The sequence below is a fragment of the Podarcis bocagei genome (genome assembly GCF_964188305.1).
Source record: "Podarcis bocagei genome assembly, chromosome: 10".
Classification (NCBI taxonomy): Eukaryota; Metazoa; Chordata; class Lepidosauria; order Squamata; family Lacertidae; genus Podarcis; species Podarcis bocagei.
In genome coordinates, this window is record NC_138135.1 from 13,835,931 (window position 1) to 13,855,102 (window position 19,172).

At 40.3% G+C, this 19,172-nt stretch overlaps 1 protein-coding gene across 30 annotated transcripts in view; it reads left to right on the top strand.

Annotated features, from left to right (window-relative positions):
* CELF2 (CUGBP Elav-like family member 2) overlaps window positions 1-13,658 on the top strand; it is a 552,082-nt gene extending 538,424 nt beyond the window's left edge. For 29 of the 30 annotated variants that reach the window (XM_081210125.1, XM_081210105.1, XM_081210107.1 and 26 more), the window contains one exon: window positions 1,200-13,658. In XM_081210125.1, coding sequence (XP_081066251.1) covers window positions 1,200-1,327 — 128 coding nt within the window. In that variant the 3' untranslated portion in view covers window positions 1,328-13,658. The remainder of the gene's footprint in view (window positions 1-1,199) is intronic. The other variant, XM_081210111.1, reaches the window with a different exon arrangement.
* The last annotated feature ends 5,514 nt before the right edge of the window (window positions 13,659-19,172 follow it).

A 19,172-nucleotide genomic window follows, 5' to 3' on the forward strand; every position in this document is an offset into this window, starting at 1 on the left:
ATGCTAACCGACACCGGCACACTTAAGGATCCTCAGCGTTTGTGCATCATGCACATGACAGAACCCCAGCAACTCAGCATTTTGGCTAATCTACTTTATTTACATATAAACACACACGGAGCACTGCAACATGGCTCCCTCTCTTTCTAACATCAGACAGCAAAGAGAAAAAGAACAAAGGACAATAGTCCCACTTCACGGAACACAGTAACACAAACATCCTGTCTCCGTCACTTCCCACTCTGTGGAGTCAAAACATACACCGTCATGTGATAGACAACAATCCTATGACTGCAATCACGGAGCAGGAATTCTAACGGGCAACATGATTGGAATGAGACTGTGAGGCTAGACTTTTAGACACACACCCTCCCCATCTGTTGCCACATATCTCCATCTGATTGCTCTCATGCTATTTCTGAAGTGGGAACCTCCTGAGTGACTTAGATCCCCACCCTGATCTTCTAGGTTTCTAAACCACACAGGCAGCCTCCCCAAATAATGATACTTCATGAAATACTTTGTCAAATTTATGTGTACTAGGATAGAGGCTACCGTACTAGAAAGATAATATTGTAGGTACATCAGGAAAAGGTCCATTGTTACAAAAGACCCATAACTTTAAGACACAGCATTTTAGAATTACTATGGGAAAATATCAATGAAATATTCATACTTAAATGTATGCTGCCTCAGTGTAACTCAGTTCTGTATTTGGCATGTGACTAGCAGAAGGTTAACAAATTTCCTTAAATTATCTTAGGATCCAAGCCCAGTTTCTGGTGTTTACCAACCCTCCCAGAAGTGCCCAATGGCCAGTTCCATATTGTTCAGGGGGAGCCTCTCTGACTCTCCAAATAAGTTTCTTCGGGACAAAGGAGGTAGGAGGAGAAACCAAGCAGCTTCTGTGGACTTCCTTAAGTTAACAGATTAAAACCAAGCACCAAAGTTATAGGAATCAGAAGGTGGGCTGAGTTTCCATCGTAATCAAAACAAAACGAAACGAACGAAAAACGAACAAAACAATAACCAATCAAAAAGGAGATAAATGGGGCTGCCCAAACTGAAATGCAACCATAAATATATACAACGAATATCCCTATTCCCTATACAGTAAAAGCACTTTACAGCAGTTGTTGTCGTTGCTTTTTTGCTGACGCTTATGCCTTTTTCTCCCCAACCCGTTTTGTGTATTGCAGGTTTTGTTAGCTATGACAATCCTGTCTCTGCACAAGCTGCTATACAGGCTATGAATGGCTTTCAGATTGGGATGAAACGCTTGAAAGTTCAGCTGAAGCGCTCCAAAAACGACAGCAAACCTTACTGATCATTACCCCAGAAGCTTACTGCTATTAATTTAGATTTCTTAGGGTAAGTCCCTTGAGCAAAACCCATCATCCCCTTGGGGAGGTTGAGAAAGAACATAAGAACACATTGCCAACCACCGCCAAGAGACAGCTGTGTGTTTTTTTTCACAATACTTGCTTCCATTGTCCCCACCTGCTATAAGGGAAACTTAGCTAACCTAACTGAAGGGTATTACTTTATTTGAATTTGAAACTTGACTTGAAAAAGAAAAAAGAAAAAGGAAAAAAAACCAACCTGACAAGGATAACACACATAAACACACACCCTCCAAAATCTTAAAAAGAATCAAAATTTTCGAGAGAACAAATGTTGCAGCTTAACTTTCTCAGCCTGGGTTTCCTTAATACTTTTTGATGGGGATAATGAAAGCGGGCAAACGTCTGAACCTAGACTTATCCAAATGGCACCAGCAGTTAATAGGCTACTATCAATGGCCCTGTGCCGGGAGAGGAACTCATTTAAAAACAACACCAATTATTTACATTTACTTCAGTTCGATTTTTATTAAAGGGGCTTGACTATTTTTCGTTCTTAAAAGAGTTTCAGATTGATGTGATGTTATATTATCCTGTTTAAAACACTGGTCATCTTTATATATTTCACTTGCGGTCTTTCTTTCTTTCTTTCTTTTCTTCTTTCTTCTTTTTTTTTAAAGTCCTTACGGGATTTGTTTTTTAGAGTTTTAGTGTAAAAAAAAAAGACTTAGAGATCCGTTTCTAAAGCTACAGGGTTTAAAATAAATAAATAAAAAGAGTGACAATACTTGATGTTTCTTGAAAGATAAAAAATTTAATAATAATAATAGATAACAAAAGAAAGCCACAGGCCTGTAAATTTTATTTGTAAAAAGCATTTCTATTTTTATACAAAAATTTTTACTGCCTCAGAAATAATGGAAGTTATTTATTGCCTATTGTTAACTTATTGGATACCTAAAGAGCAGCTCTCTCTGCTAGCTAGATCCTTTTGAAGTAGTCTCTGGAGTATCTGTGCCAACAATGGGTGCTTTTTCACCGTTGAATTCTACATCCTACATGCTTTTTTATCCTCCTGTTTGTATTTCGTCTGGTTAACCTGTTCGTAGTTTCCATTATCTAGTTTAAAGTTTAGTTGTCTTGGACTATTCTCCTCTCTCTCTCTCTCCTCTCCCCAACCCACTCCAACACAGCACCCCCCTTACGTTGCATTTGTTGAAACTGGTTCTTTATTCTTTCCCCCTCCCCCCAAATAAAGCAGGAATCCATCTTTTCTAACTCCTTTTCAGATGGATTCCTTTTGGGGGGTCCTTCATTGTGCCATCGTTGTTGGCCAAGTGTACAGTTAATGCAAACTGCGTGAATGGCTGATATTCTGATGATGCAAGATTTGCATTAGTTTTCTCCTGCACCCATTTTTTAAAAAATGATTTTGTTTCTGCTGCATAGACTCTCCGTAACTTTTTTCCTCTTCCTTGTTTTTCCCTAGACATCTTCATGCTCGTTAGCTCATCGTTTGCCTAGCATGTCCCTGTGGCGTCTATAAAAAAAAAAGTTTCATCGTCCCGTCATTGTTTCTGATGTCTTTCTGACCTCACATCATAATTTGGTTCTCCTACTGACCTTTGATCTATAGTTTGAACCTTTGAAATTTGCATGTGACCTCATCTAGCTATACGAATTCTGGGAAGTCAATGTGAAAAGCATTGCTGCATTTATGCAAGATCAAAATTTATTACTAGTCAAATTAATAATAGGATTATTTAAATTTTTAAAAAAAGACACACACACAACCTGTGGCAAAATGTTTTGTTAGGGTTTTTTAGTTGTTCTTTTTTTCCTTTATTTTCCCCTTTTCTTTTTGTGTTCAAATAAAAAATAAAAAAAACCAGACTTGAAAGTATTATACAGAGATTGGCATTCTGGCTGGTCATTGATGACAATAGCAATATGTGTCCAGAGACAGAATGTTGGTTTCTAACAGACTACTTCCAAAACAGTTTGAAATGAAGAACTGTCTGATTTTAAGTCTCTAGAGGTCTGTAATAGTTTTTACATTTTTCAGGCAGTGTAAAGTTTTTTGATAAGGCCATTTTAGGTGGCTCACTTTCTCATTAAGAATATATATATAGAACCACTTTTTGTAGATTAGTATAACAAACAAAAAAATTTACCCTGTTTTAGGGCAAATGCTACCTATTTCCGTCACCTTTTGCTGAACTGACTCACAAGTTAGACAATCCATGAATTAATGCACATGAAAATTACCTATATTTTATACTGTTTCAATGTACAGGAGAAAGGCTACTGTTAGCTGTTGTTCCATTGGTGCTTCTGTGAATTAAGTTGTGGTTTCATCATGGGTCTTATGGTCTTTAAGTGTTCTGTGTTTATAAGCAACAGGTTTGAAATTGGTTTTTACTTGAACAATATCAACAACAGAACAAAAAAAAATGAATTTCAAAAAACGGAAAAAGTTGTTTGCTTAAAATTAAAAAAAAAAAATAAGTTTTCATGTGGAAAATAAAACTATTCCAGACTAAGTTTGTGTTGGCTTCTGTGACGCATTGGTGTCATATTTTTTTTTTAAATTATTATTGTGGACAATTTAGATGTGTTTGTGTTCAGCAAAATGTGATCAGTTTTTTTTTTCTTTTAAAGAAATAATAATAATAAAAAAAGAAATCAGTGAAAAAATCTTCAGTGCCAAATTCCAAAGGTACTTTTCTTCCTAGAGCTTCAGTGTGTTTCTTGTGTGAAGTAATTTGATAACATGGGTATTTTACTATGTGTTTTGTATGAATCCCTAATATTTAAAGGAAAAAGAGGTTAAAAAGTTTGTTAACTTGCTATCCTGTGGTCTTGTTGCCTGAAGTTGTTGTTGTTTGTTATTTCTCTTGGATGTTTTTTGTAAAACATTGTATAAGTGCCCATGTTTCACTTTTCTAACCACTCTGCACATCAACGCTGTGAAAGCAAACCTCACAATGTAATTTCTTCATAATGTATGGAAACCTCTAAGGTGAGAAAGTTTTGAACTTTTAACCCTTTCCACCCAGAGCTGTCTTGAGTGTTAATACTTTTATACATTCACCATTTTGCTGTTTATTTTTATATATACACATATATATATATATCTATAGCTATAAATATATATATACTTACTTTTTGTGGTTTATTTAATACATGGTTGAAATCAGAAAAATGCACAGGGCAGACCTGAAGGACAAAATAATAATAATAATAATATTTTACTGCTGTCTAAATTTCTTCTGTATCTATAACTAAAAAGAAAATATTTAAAAATAGTAACTGTAGATCTCCTTTTTAGGCCTTTGGGGTTTTTTTTGTCTTTTCTTAAAAGAGCTTTTAATATGCTGCTGGAATATGCTACTCAGTATTAATAAAATAAAATAAAATAAATTCTTTAATTATGTATTGTATGACCACTTCTAGGTAGGAGAGGTAAACCCACCATTTGAAATCATTAAGGGGGGAAAAATATTTTTGTAATGAAATAAAATAAACTTTTGCTTAAATCCAATGCACTAGAACTTCCTGGATGAATCTTCATTGTGCACTGCAGATAAAAAAAAACTACTTTCATGGATGAGGTTTACACATGTCGTAATGCTTTGATGTGTTATCTGCCTGAATTGTCCGTCATATATTGATGCAGATTTAATGGATGCAAAGTAGGTGGGGCAATATCATTTGCTGACCTGATTTCTGTTGATAATGGAGCATGCAAACTTTTGAATTGCTGCAAAACTCTTTGAAAGGTAGAAGGGAAAAATCTTGCTGTCGCTCAGCTAAGCTTCGGAACAAACCAGGCACACAAACCACCCGCTTTCATGGGCTCAGATGTTCCCACAGCAAACAAGCTGTTTGCACTCTTAGTGCAGGTAGCCTGGACTGGATCGGGTCCGTTAGATCTATGTATTGGAGGGGTCTGTATCCAGAAAGGCATGGCAGAAATAATTGTAATAAACAAGTCACAGGGCATTCCATTCAACCCCTCAACCCAGAATTATGGAAGCCATCCTGGCTTCTGACTGGATCGTGGAATGTCCTGGTTTTTTGGTCCGGCATTCTGGCACGAGTTCACCTGGCTCCCACAGGAGCTCAGGACCCAAAAAACGAGCCTTTTGATTTTGAGCAGCAGGTCGTTGGAGGGTATGATGGCACACCAGCAGGGGAGAAGGAAAAGAGGCTCAGTTATGTACTAACCAGCCAGTGCATATATATTATCCAAGCAAAGCACAACACTTTAAAACATGGTGTCCCAAGAGGTACGCCGATGCCCCCCTCGTCCCAAAATGCCTTGGCCACAGACCAAAACAACCCTTGAACCATCTCCAGGTATCCCGCAAGTTCTTCTGCCTTGCTCTGAAGTTATTTATTTTTATAACGTGCAAGCACAACTGGGTGGGAGAAAGGTAAGCACTTTGGGTTTTCTTTTAACGAGAGTCTCTCCCCTTCCCACCCGGCATGGCATATCACTTTTTGAACTCAGGGGAGCCGACACGGAAAGTGTCAGAGAGGGGGGCAGTGGTTTAGAGCAAAGGCAGAAGTTCTGCTAGACAAATGAAAGCCTCCGGGCATGCCTGGACGCTAAGCTTTGTGGGTTGATAATCGGTCAGAGTTGTTGCGCTGGCGTCACATCTATGTGCTGGTGTTTGCAAATGCACCCGGGAGCTGCCGTCAGTTAGGGCTTATCAGTGCACGCACTCCATAGATGACAGGTTTGCTGCATCCATGCTGGTGTTCCCCACAATGAACATGCAAAGTGTGAAGGGCAGGCAAACATTCCTGAACATGCAACGTCCATATGGAGAGCAGCTACAGCGAATCAAAGCTTCCTGGCTTGTGTCCTTAACAGTACAGTATAGGACAGGCTTCCTCAACCTCGGCCCTCCAGATGTTTTGAGACTACAGTTCCCATCATCCCTGACCACTGGTCCTGCTAGCTAGGGATCATGGGAGTTGTGGGCCAAGAACATCTGGAGGGCCGAGGTTGGTTTAGGACTTCCTACCTCCCCTTAATGCGTCACGTATTTGATTTAGTGCAGTAGCAAGCACAGGCGGCGCTTTTCTCTGTGCATCTCTCTGAAATGAAACGTTGCATTTGCAATCGGCTGTACTCTCTGCTTGCCTAACTAATCGCCACAGCGTTCCATTTTGCTCGATGGAAGTGTTCTGTGTAACTCAGAAGCTTGCATGCTACATCAACAGAAAGTGGTCCAATGTAAAAGGTATCTTTGCCTTACCTATTTTGTAACCCTTATTCTCTGTCGCGACAATATACGGGCACAGCCCTGCAAACACTCACTATGGAGAAACTGCTTTCATAGAGAGAAGAGAGGGATTCTGCGAATCCTGAGTGTTTGCAGGAAAGAGCCCAGGAAACTGAAAACAGAAGAAAAGATGCTGATAACACCCTTCATGGCTTTTTTTTATTTTTACTTTGGATCGGATAACATTCCTACTCCTAAACCAAATTTGGGTCTTCTATTCTGGCAGATCATCCCCTTTCCAGGCCAAAACATGTCAGCAGCCCTATAAGCTACTGATGAAAGTGCCATAATCATTCCCCATTGTCTGTTCCTACTTCAGTCAAACCTTCCCTTACCTTCCCCCTGCCCCCAAAATCCCCCTTGTAAAGTATCTTTTAAAAATACAAAATAATGATCACACACCCCCTCTTTGCTTTCAAATGATTGTTTTATAGAGAAGCCCTGGGATGGAAAGGACTAGAATCCAAGTGATGCAAAAAAATAAAAAATAAAAAAAGGTTTCTAGCACACGCACTTATAGATAATGTTCTGTGTTATTCTCATATGTTTTTACTACTGCTGGGGCCTTCCTAAACCCTTTGAGGGCTATTTTGTACTTCTTGCAGCAATTTTTGCCTACTGGATTATCACATGTATACCGATCCACAATATAGGATCATCATAATATGTCTTTCCAGGACATATTGTTGTTTGGCATTTAAATTTCCCAAATAATTGTGCTTTTCTTTCAAACTCTTCGGATCCCTTTCGTGTAGAAAAACTCAGTGAGGACACTCCCCCCCCAATTCATTTCAATGGGACTTGCACCAAAGCCCCATTAAAATGGCAGCCATGCACAATGGATTGCACCCAAGCTACTGTTCCTTTGCCACGCAACCAACCGGTGCCAAACTCAAAGAACTCTAGATCTCCTTGTCAATTTGCATGTGTCAACTGCGGCAGGTGTCCCCTGCCCCCATTGCTAGCTATTTTTCAAGCAACACTCGTTTGCAATGGGGGGAAATCTTGAACTTAACTAAAAGAATTTCACAGGCCTAGACCAGTTCCGTAGTGACAAAGGCAGAGATCCAAAGAAGGGAGATGCATATGACAGGGAAAGAAGCATCAACAGATCTGGAGCTTTGCTGACTGTTTCCCTTGACATTCCTGTGGTCAAAGAGGTAAGTTGCTATCACATTTTAAAAGCAGCTTGCCTAGGGCCGGCCCAGCCATGAGACAAGATGAGGCAACTGCCTCAGACGGCAGACTCCACAGGGGCAGCAGGTCCCAATGTAGATCTTTATTTCCTTGTCCTCGACGTAGATCTTCACTCAGCCCCTTCTTCCCTGGAGGGGAAGTGGTGCCATTTTGTGGTACACTTCAGGCGCTAAAATGTCTTGGGCCAGCCCTGGGCTTGCCTCTTTGACAGGGGAAAACTGCCACAAGGAAAACCAGCCAGTCAAGCTCTTTAACTGTACACAGTATTCACACTTGCACGTGTGCTCCACAAACTCTCCCCCTTTTTTTTGCTTTTTCTGATCCCGCATAGGTTATTTTTCACTCCTAAAATATCAAATGCTGGGGGTGGGAAGCTGCAAGAGTGCAAAGAGCTTTACAGCAGAGGAAGGAAAATTATTCGAACGAGGGGAATTTGCTTTACAAAAACCAAACTCCAAAAGCACAAAGAAGTAGTTTTCCAACCAAAATCAACCAATTTCAGCAAAATTACCATTTTTCAAAGGAGTAACAAGTTCATCTTTCTTTCACCATAGGGGTTATTATTATTCCTTGGCTTGTGCTACTCTCTGGAATCATTTTACTGTTTCTGTTCTTATTAACTTAAGTGCTGATTAACAAACAAAACAAAAAAAAGAGTTTTGTTTTTTTAAAAAAAAAGCTGTAGTTTTCATTATCTTTCTGAATGATGTCATAACAAAACGAAACAAAAAAGTAACCCTGTGTACCGGAGGGTGGGTGGGCGGGCGGGGTGTTGTGCTGTGAGAACATGTTGTTTGTAGATTATGAATAACTCTCTTTTAGTTGAGAATGTCTGGACCTTGTGACATAATCCATTTGCTCTATGGGTACAGTGTCCATATACAAAAGAGTCCCATCAACTCAACAAAACTCAGTTTCCTTCTCTCTGTGGTTTACGCACATCCTCCCATGCGCACTATTGGCCTTCCCTCATTGTCCGAGGAAAGTTACTTGTGTGCAAAAGACGCGCATCAAAACCAGGTGGGTCTGGGGAGGGATGCGCGTCCAGGAAACACGCCTCGCAATTCCCCAACCATCCTGTCGTGCTGTGTACAAACAGATATTAGAAGAAGGAAACAGGGTTCTGTTGATCCCCATGGGGGATGCGCTCAGCGCATGGGTGGCGGTGCTGTATCTGTGGCGCAAACGGGCTGTGCCCCTAGGTTTCCTTTTGAAATTTTGTCAGAGAAAAGCCAAAGTTACTGCAAAGTAGTGGGAAACTTGTAAGACCATTTGAGTATTGTTTCTGTTTCGTTGATGAATTTGGATTTTGCTGTTTGATGGAATTTGAGCCAAAAAAAAAAAACAAACCACACAAACCACAGGCTTTCCTATTTCTAAAACTTGATTGTACTTATGCATTTTGTACCAGTGGAACTTTTTATACTGGAGATTTAAAAAAATAATAATATGGAAATTTTTGTGGCTTACTCTTGTGGGCCTCCAGATCATGGCTGATTTTCAAGTTTGATTTCCAGTTGGTAGAAAGAAAGTTGGTTTTGTTTAAGAGAATTTAAAAAAACAAACAAACTTTGGCTTGGTTTAATTCTTTCCCTTTGCTTATATTTAGTGTTTAGAATTTTGTCTTTAAAGCAAGCGGTAAGTTTCACTTTTTATTCTGTATTGTGCTGTTACACAATATAAAGATAAATTAGAATTTAGGAGTACACAGTCACTTTATGTGGATAAATGTATTAGTTAAAAAAAAGTAGGGGTTTGCTTTTTTGCTGTTTAGATCAAAAGTTTTTTCTGATTCTTCTGTCTTCATTGTGGACATAACCGTGTAGTTGAAACAGTCAAACTTATTTTTGTAACGTATGTTATTGTGTGATGCAGTTTTTTGCTTCTGTCTCCAATATTAAACCATTTTCCTAATACTTGTCTCTCTTTCTCTCTGTGTGTTGTAATGTTGGTGGTCATTCCGTGTTGGTAATACATCTGCACACCTCACTGTTTCACGTCCCTGTTGATTTTTTTTCTTCTATTTGTCGTGTACAAAAGATACAGTCGATTCCACCTAAGTGAACATCTGATTGGAGAGTGAATGCAGATTTGTAGATACCCTTGATCTATTTTACCTCCAACTTCTTGCTCTCTCTTTCCCCCCCCCCATTTCCCTGCTTTTAATCATTTTGATAATATAAGATTATTTAATTGCTTGCCTGAAGTCACATTGGAGATGCCTTTTTAGTCATAGTTTTTAGGAAATCACATGTGTTTTATACACAAAAACCAAAAATCCTAAGTAAAGTTTTCCTCTGATTAATGGCTGAAAAGTTACATGTTTCTGTTTTTCAGGAGCATATTAAGTTTACTACCAAAAAGTTGCTTGATGGGAGTAGAATGTGGAAAATATTGGGATTTCTTCCAGAAGTTCTGTGCTCCCTGGCAGCATATGGAATTAGCCCACTGTTTCTCAGAAGTAATAATGTTTTAACTACAGGTAGGAGAGCCTGAGCCAAAACCCCACCAGGTGAACAAGCTTGTTAGAGACATCCAGAGGCATGTGAGCTCAGAGAAAGCTAGTGGAAGTCAACAATAAAATAAAGAGCATCGCCATAGGTGCCGAACGGGATTATTTTGATCTTGGCATACATGGTACGCTATGGATAATGAAACGGCACAAATTTCTAAGGAGAAAAGGGATTATTACAATATTTATTGCCCTCCTGGGTGCCAAGGGGCTGGTTGGCCCACAATTGTATTTTCTCTTATTATCAGAGAAAACAAACGACCGTGAAAATAAGCTGCAAGCAGGCTTGTCGCTGGTGCAATCTTGATTCCGCCCAGTGCTCTTATAAATTTTGTCTCCATTTCATCGATACCACTGACCCGGGTGGGATTTCTGTTGTTGCTGCTGTTGTCGTCGTTATCGATTCGACTGATCAGATATTCAAATTTATCAAGTTGGGGAGGGGTTCTGCAGATAGAGAAAGTTCTACCCCATGCTTTCTGGGATTCAAGCCATACATACATTCCTTTATCCCAAACTCAGGAATTGAAGGCCATTTAAAAGTGCTCTTATAAGATGGAGTCCAGACTTCCCTTCTGGTCTTGACTTGTGTGAGCCAGTCACGCACAGTCCAAAATGGCAACCTCTTCAGAATAGAAACATTGTTCAATGGAAGCTCTTCTCTCACGGTTCTGGCAACTCATCCCCCCCCCCCATGACCTCCCTGTTCTGAGGAGCTTGTTCTGCAAGCTTCTATGTCTGTGGGTTTCGAAAGCGGCGCAAATTGTTGGGGGAAGAGCTGTCCTCCTGGGGGGGGGGCTGTTCCTGCTGCCTTTCACGTGGCTTCACTGGTGCCTGCTTCCCACAGCCCCAGCCCCTGGTTCTGTTTTCCAAGTACCTCATCTGTACAGCTGCATCATGGGACCATATCCCATGATGCAACAGTGTGCCTGCTACGTCACAAGAAAGTAGACACTCTTGTTAAAAATAAAAATAGAAACAAGAATGGCTGGGAATGAACTCATCTTCCCAGGTCAGTTTCATGAGCCTTAATTGTGATAAGTGCTGACAATCATTTTATTTCAGTGTAAAAGATGCAAGCATCTTTAGTATTATTATTATTATTATTATTATTATTATTATTATTATTATTATTATTCATTTTAAAAAATGAAACGGGGGATGATTGGAATCAATAGGATGCAATGGCCGACACATGGGACATTTAGGTCCACATTCCACCTCTACTACTTGGTGGCCTTTGCCAAGCCATTCATTGTCTCTCAGCTGCACCTTTACATTTGTGAAATGTAAATCATAATCACCTTCATGGGCTAGTTATAGCAATGAGTTAGTTGCCATGGTACAACAACTGCTGAAGTCACTTCAACATCTTGCCTGGAACATTCAGATGATGAAGCAGAGGTTGAGGAGGCTCAGGAACCCTTAAAAGAGTCAGGGGCTCCTATTATTATTATTATTATTATTATTATTATTATTATTATTATTTCTTCAGGCGTTTATAAAGCTCATTGTTTGCCTAATACCATTCAAAGTGGCAAACAGTGGGGGGGGGTACCTCTCTGTTACCTCAGGAAAGTTGCAAAATGGTAGACCTATTCTTGACTTCCTGTTGGGTCACCACCCTACAGAGCTGGTGGTCTATATTGGGCTTGGTGGGTTATGCAAGCCGCAAGGGGCCTGATTCAAAAGCGGCGGGTAGAACCACGCTCCATCTCGCCAAAGTAGCAGCAGTGGGAGGCATTCGGCATCACCTTCCTACCCACCCAATTTCTGCCCTCCAAGTACTCCTCTACCCCCACATTTGCCTCATGGGGAAACCAGCTTCTTGGTAATCCCCACCCCATACACAACACATCGTTCAATCCATAGTCATGTGTGGCAGCTCTAGGGTCTTCTAACGCTCCCAGTTCCTAGTTCCACTTTGCTAATATGCACAAGGACCCCAAACAACCTGAGATTCCTTTGCTCCTGTAAATAAGCCATTTTGAGATGGCAGCCGCTGTATGTTTGATATTACAGTGTTTCCATATTCTATTAGCCCTTCAAAATTCAGGCTTTAGTGTTACAGGAACGTCTACAAGAACAAAGTGGTTTATTTTTCCAGAGGGGGAGATATAAGGACAGCCCTGCTAGTATTTAGAAGGTATCTGTGTCTCCACCTACAATTCAGGTACGTTTCTGCTTCACATAGGCTGCAATCCATATCCAACTGATGGCGGTGGCAAACCTCTTTGTGGTCTTAACAGCAAAGGGCTGTGCCACTAGTGTGTCTCTCTCTCTCTCACTATAGGAGCTTTATTTCAAAGTCCAAAAGATTTCTGAATACCTCGCTGGAGTGAGTGTTAATGTTTTTTTATCTACAAAAAACAACAACAACCCAATTTGGTGGTCCTTAGGTATCAGGCTATGGAAAAAACAGTGTACTGTGTTTCATTCCTGATAAGTGAATAAAGCATTGTGTACAAACAATCAGGTTATTCACTTATCAGGAATCGACTGTACTGCTGGTTTGGCTGTTTTTGTTCTTCATTCTCTGTTGTGATTTCACAACTTTGCTGTGTCCTGTTTGTTTCCTTTCCCCTCCTTCTCCTATGCTTTTCCTTCCTACCTGCCTATTCTTACTCCTCCCTATTCCTCTCTTTCTTTCTCTCTTTCTTTCACTCTTTCTTTCTCTCTTTCTTTCTTTCTCTCTCTCTCTCTCTCTCTCTCTCTCTCTCTCTCTCTCATATATATATGCTCTATCACAATCACTGGGAAATATCCCTTCTTTTGACCATGAAACATGCTCTCCAAGTGGGGAACAAAAATCTTAACAAAATCTATGCACTTGCTATCAGGAACACAATATTGGATGTGTCTTATATCTATTTAGTGCGTGAGTTCTTAAATAAAACTACTGAAAGGATACTTTTGTCTGTAAAAAAAAAAATATTGAGGGATTAAAAGCAAAGAGTTTCTAGGGTCTGGATTTTATTTTTGTTAAATCTAAAAAAAGGGGATGCAAAGTTTTAAATTCCTCCATGCCAAATGATTTTTTTTTTGTATGGTATATTTAATCTATCCATGAAACTTAGAAAAAATGGACTTACAGGGAAGAGGGGAAATGGGAATTCCTTGAGCACAGAGCAAAAATTTCCTGAAAGCCAAGATTGTTATCAAAACATGTTCCTTTTACAATGTAAAGGCTATATTAAGGAGAAAGACTATTTTTCTTACTAAATATGAAGCCATTTTTTGGACACCAGAGAACAGTTTAAAGTGTCTGATGTTTGCCATATACCATAATAAACTTATTCTGTGTCTGAACTTTTGTTTGTGTATTACTATAGATTGCACATGGAAAACACCTGCTTTGGGGTGTAAACTCTGATCAACAGATTTCTGTAATTTTAGAGAAAGGCAATGGCCTGTACACCTATCCATACTCACAGGAAAAAAGTGAGAAGATGTATCATCACTGATGACAAACAGTATGGAATTGGGGAGAGGGGTGCCAGAACCCTCTTAATGGCTTGCTCCAGTCCAGACTGCCTCATGGCTGTAAGCTCATCTCATGGATTTTATTTTATTTTTTAAGCCTGACAAATGAATCAAAAATGAATAGGTTTATAAGCTTATACAGTGGATGCTCAGGTTGCGAACATGATCCGTGCGGGATGCACATTCGCAACCCCCAGCATTCGCAACCCTCAGTTGTGCGTCTGCGCACGCATAGGTTGCGATTCGGCGCTTCTGCGCATGCACGACCGCCGAAACCCGGAAGTAACCCGTTCCGGTACTTCCGGGTTTCGGCAGTCCGTAACCCAAAAAAACGCAACCTGAAGCGTCTGTAACCCGAGGTATGACTGTAAGTCTATAGAATTAAAATGGAACCCTCTTTTTCAAAGCTCCATCTCTTATGAAAATGTCCAAATGCACATGTTACTCATCGCCACTACCTCTTTTCAAGCTAAACCTATTATAGATTAAAATATATATTGTATATAGCCCAGTGGTAGTGCCCTAAACATTTGTGGGAATCTAGAAGGGCCAAACCTTTATCATTATCATTATATTTGCAGCTGCTCTTATAGGATGTGGACAGGCAGTGACATCTAGTGAATAGCAGCAAAACTGGAAATGTAAACACTGAGGAACTGGCTGTAGCAGCACACTCATTATATCTGATCAAACACCAGCACTTGTAGGCAGGAAAACCCCCCACAAATGTAAAGAACTGATAGTGATGGAAGGATAAGTCTACTCAAAAGTCTCATTCATTTCAGCTGGACTTACTCCCAGGTAAGTGTGTACAGAATTGCCTTCCTACAGCTTAGAAGAAGAGCCAGCAGCATTCCACCAAATTCGCCTTCAAGGGCATTCAAGTAAAGTAAACAATCCTAGAGGTTACAAAGTATGGACCAGGATACGAAAACGTTCCCTAGAATTAAGCACAGCCTACACATGAACTATAACTGTGGGGAAATAGCTTCTAGCACCCTCTTACCCCTGCTTATCAAAAGGCAAAGCAGGGCTAATGCGTTTTTGTAGACTCCTGATTGGTATTTCACATGCAAGACTGTTCCACACAGAATCTTGAGAATCATCGGCCAGCAATCCTTGCCTGGATAGCTCAGTTGGCAGAGCATGAGACTCTTAATCTCAGGGTTGTGAGTTTGAGCCCCACGTTGGGCACAAATATTCGTGCATTTCAGGGGGTTGGACTACATGACACTCAGCGTACCTTCCAACTCAACAATTATACAATTTCAGCATACTCAACCTCTCCCACTGTACCTACAACCCAAAAATGCTACTTCCAAACCAAAACAGCTGTGCCTGGCTTTTTAGGACCTAACTGAATATGACTTACAAGACCTAGGATCAGATCACCCAACGTCTGGTGGGGAGGTTGAACATAAAGAAAAACATGGGAGCCCAATGAGCATTAGAGGAAGAAAGATTTATCCCTTTCTCACATGCCATATCCACTGTTCAAACAACATCCCCCAAAGCTGTTAATAGCTGCACAAGCTGGAAAATCAGGCATGGTCTTTCCGCCATCCCATTGTTAATATCTTCTTGTTTCAAATTGGGGAGATGGTTAGGGAGAAACAGGGCGCCGAACTGAGGGGCATAAAATTGAGAAGGTCCATAACTAAGAAGATCCATTTGGGGGCACCAAATCTGAGCCTCGCACAGGGCATCATATTACAAAAGATTACCAAGACACACACACACTGATCTGGTGCAGCATCCAATTTCACACTAGCCAACCATATATCTTTTCTCACTCTTGCTCCCCAGCAACTGATTTTGCTGATTTTATCTGTGTTTAATTTATCTGTGTATCTATTGGGGTGGTTCTTTAACAGTTTTCTTTATTTTTATCTGTCCTTTATTGATTATTTTATCTATTTTTTTATTGCACAGTTTTCTGATTAAGCAGCATATAATTTTTTATATAAAAAATGCAAAATGCAGAGTCATTCTGCCTGCACTCCTAGGGGCAGCATATAATCATCCTGACTTCATTAGTCTTATCCCCTACCTTTTCTCTCTCCTGAATCTTCTACAATTCAACTTCAACAGAGAACTGCAGGTTCTAGTATGTGAGACTATGAGTGAGAAAAACTTCACTATCTACAACATCCATAATTTTATTCCCCTCTATCATGTTCCCTTTTATCTCATGTTTTTCCAAACGAAATAACCCAAAAAAATCTGAGCAGCAATATGCAGTTTCAGTTCCATGACTGTTGACTGACAATGTGAAGAATGCATATTTGACCATCCCGAAACTCAATTTATCCGGGGGGAGGGGGGAATGTTTGGTAAGGATGAAGCTATTTAATAAAGGATGCTGTCACAATGGAAGTATGAATTTTGAAAATTTCCACTTTTAATAGCACTTAATTAAACAACAACTCAAAAACTATGGCCCAAAACAATAGATCTTGACTCAAAACACTGTCCATTCTTAGTACCGGCACCAGTTCCTGATCACTTACTTTTATAGACATTGTTCTAGTTTTAAAATACTGCAGTATCGTACATTTATACTGTAGAAGTCCAAAGAGTCAAACACCAAGCCAGACACTAGCATAAATAATGCACCAAATCAGAGGTTTCAGTTAGATAAAGAATGAGATAAATAAAAGATTGCAGCTTCCTGGCATTTGTATGAGTTTGCTCCTCAGTGGAGAAACTATATATTCTGAGAAACTGTATATTCCTCGAATAGAATAAAAGAAGTTGGAAATTTCACTGCTTTTCTTTGGAATTATTATACGACTGTTAATCTAATTAGCAAGCACGCACACACAGAGAACACTTTTTTTCCCCCAGCCCCATTCTTCCTCCTCAACAGCCAAACACACAGAACATGTGTTTGTGACATACTGTGATCAGTTTAGATTCTACAAAATGGCAGCCACTACAAAAAAAGAACAGCTCCCAGAAGTGGTCTAACTCAAGAGAAAAGTGCAACATGAAAGCATGAATACTTCCACTTTCATGAACTGAAAACAATACAAGCTGCCATTTCCAAGTTCACGGGGGGGGGGGGAATGATCTTGCCTGAGCTGGCTGCTCACTTCTTATGTTGATTACCCAAGTAGATCGCTCACAGGAGCAATTATCTCTATATGTGGCAGACATTTTTCCAGTTGCTGAAGCCCATATTCAGCCTGGGATACACAGTAACTTCCATAAATGTATACCTCCTCGCTGGATCAGGGCCATGGAATTTCAGTCAAAAAAAAAAAAAAAACAGAATCAGCCTGAAATAGCAAAGCAATAATGTTACATCTATACCTGTTCCAAACTGTACTTATTGCCCAGAGTAGCCCAGTGGGATCCCCGATAACTAGCAAATTCCAAGGTGCCAAAAAAGAAAGAAAACCCAAGTATTCTTTTGCAAAGCAAAGTGTTGTCCCTTTGGTTTCTTGCATGTTGCTGTTGAGAAAGCCGCTCAGTTTAGTTCTCACAATCCTCGGTTGGAATTTTCCATGAGCTGGGTCCAGTAAACAGACCCAAGGCTGTGTACCTGCTGGTGGCTTAAGAACTGATTTATGCTCATTTAATTAGTTTTTTCAGTTCAGCTAAAGGCCATGCCTACTTGCTCTTTCACCAGCTGAGCAGAGCAGGTCATCAGCTTGCAATGGGACCTTTCGCTTGCTTTTCTGCTGATTTTTTCCCCCACTTCGTCGCAGTAAACAGGCTCTTGGACAGTGTGCGCCGGATAAAATCTATAAATATGATTTATTGTTTTTAATATGGTGCCACAGTCAATGGTATCCCATTTAGGGACATGGAGGGTTTTTGTTTCTTTCAGCACCAGCGCAACTACCCTTTCGCTGTTGCGCAAAATATAGCTGCCCTTGGGTCTAAAGGAGGACAATTTATAACCCGCTGCTCCTGCAACGACCTGCATTTTGCAAACAGAGGGCTGTGCCTCCACCTGCTTTGTAAGGTTTCTATTGGTGATTTGCAACTTTAACCTGTTGCAGGATCTTAGCCAGACCCAACTGAATATAGCAGAGCATACACAGACTTCCAGAAGCAATCAGTTGCAGGCAGGAAGGATGAAGCAGGAACAAGACGCTGCTACCAGTAACTTGGTTACTTATAGGTGTTTATTATTTGCAGCAGACTCACAAGTTACTATATACAGGATACAGACACGCATCTTAAACTCTCTCTCTCTTAAACTCCAAACGACTCTCAACACCACACTGACCAACCAACTATCCAGCAAGGAAGGCCATGAGTCGTCATGCCTATATGGAGACCTCAACCTATAGTTGAGCTGTATCCAAGGTCCCATATCTCTAGGCAGAATAACTCCCTCTGCTCAGTCTTCTTGGCCTTCGGCCAGCTCTTAGTTGCTTTTGTGTGAAACTGCACGTAGGCAAAATCGCAACAGTTTCAGAGGTTCCAACATGTGGCAGTAACCAGTGCAGCACAGTTTCACCCCACCCTCAAAGGAGATGTGAGAGTTCATCCATCGGCTCAACAGCAGCCTCTCACGATACCGTGCTCCGACAGCCGTAGCATTGCTGCAAGGTTGGGTGGCCACCTGTCATTGATACATTAGTTGAAATTCCTGCATTGCAGGTTGTTGGGCTAGTTGACTCTCAGGATCCCTTCCAACTCTACGATCTAGGATCCTGTCTTCCTGAAAGAGCTGGACTTGGTTAACATGGCGCCCTGAGCAAGCACAAAATTTGGTGTGCCCCACTCCCAAATATTTTTATTTTCACTATCAGATCATAAGAATCCTTATTTGCGTCAGCCACCAGTCATAGCAATAAAATAAAATGTACTAAAGACAGAGGTAAAAACTTAACTATGCAAAATACATTTGGGAGGTTTACATCATGGGTAGGCAAACTAAGGCCCGGGGGACCGGATCTGGCCCAATCGCCTTCTCAATCCGGCCTGCGTACGGTCCAGGAATCAGCGTGTTTTTACATGAGTAGAATGTGCCCTTTTATTTAAAATGCATCTCTGGGCTATTTGTGGGGCATAGGAATTTGTGTTTTTTATATTCCTCCCAAAATATAGTCTGGCCCCACACAAGGTGTGAGGGACAGTGGACTGGCCCCCTGTTGAAAAAGTTTGCTGATCCCTAGTATACATCAATAAATAATTCCTTTCTGTACAGTTGCTTTTTATGGAACTTCTCAGTAGGTACCTATATAAATATAGCTTTTCAATTAATAATATTAAATATTGTTTATTTTTATCATTATCATTATGCACCCAATCAGCTTGGCACCCTGCCCTAAATCCAGCGCTGAGCCTGACAAACATTTCCTGCATTGCATGTATTAAATT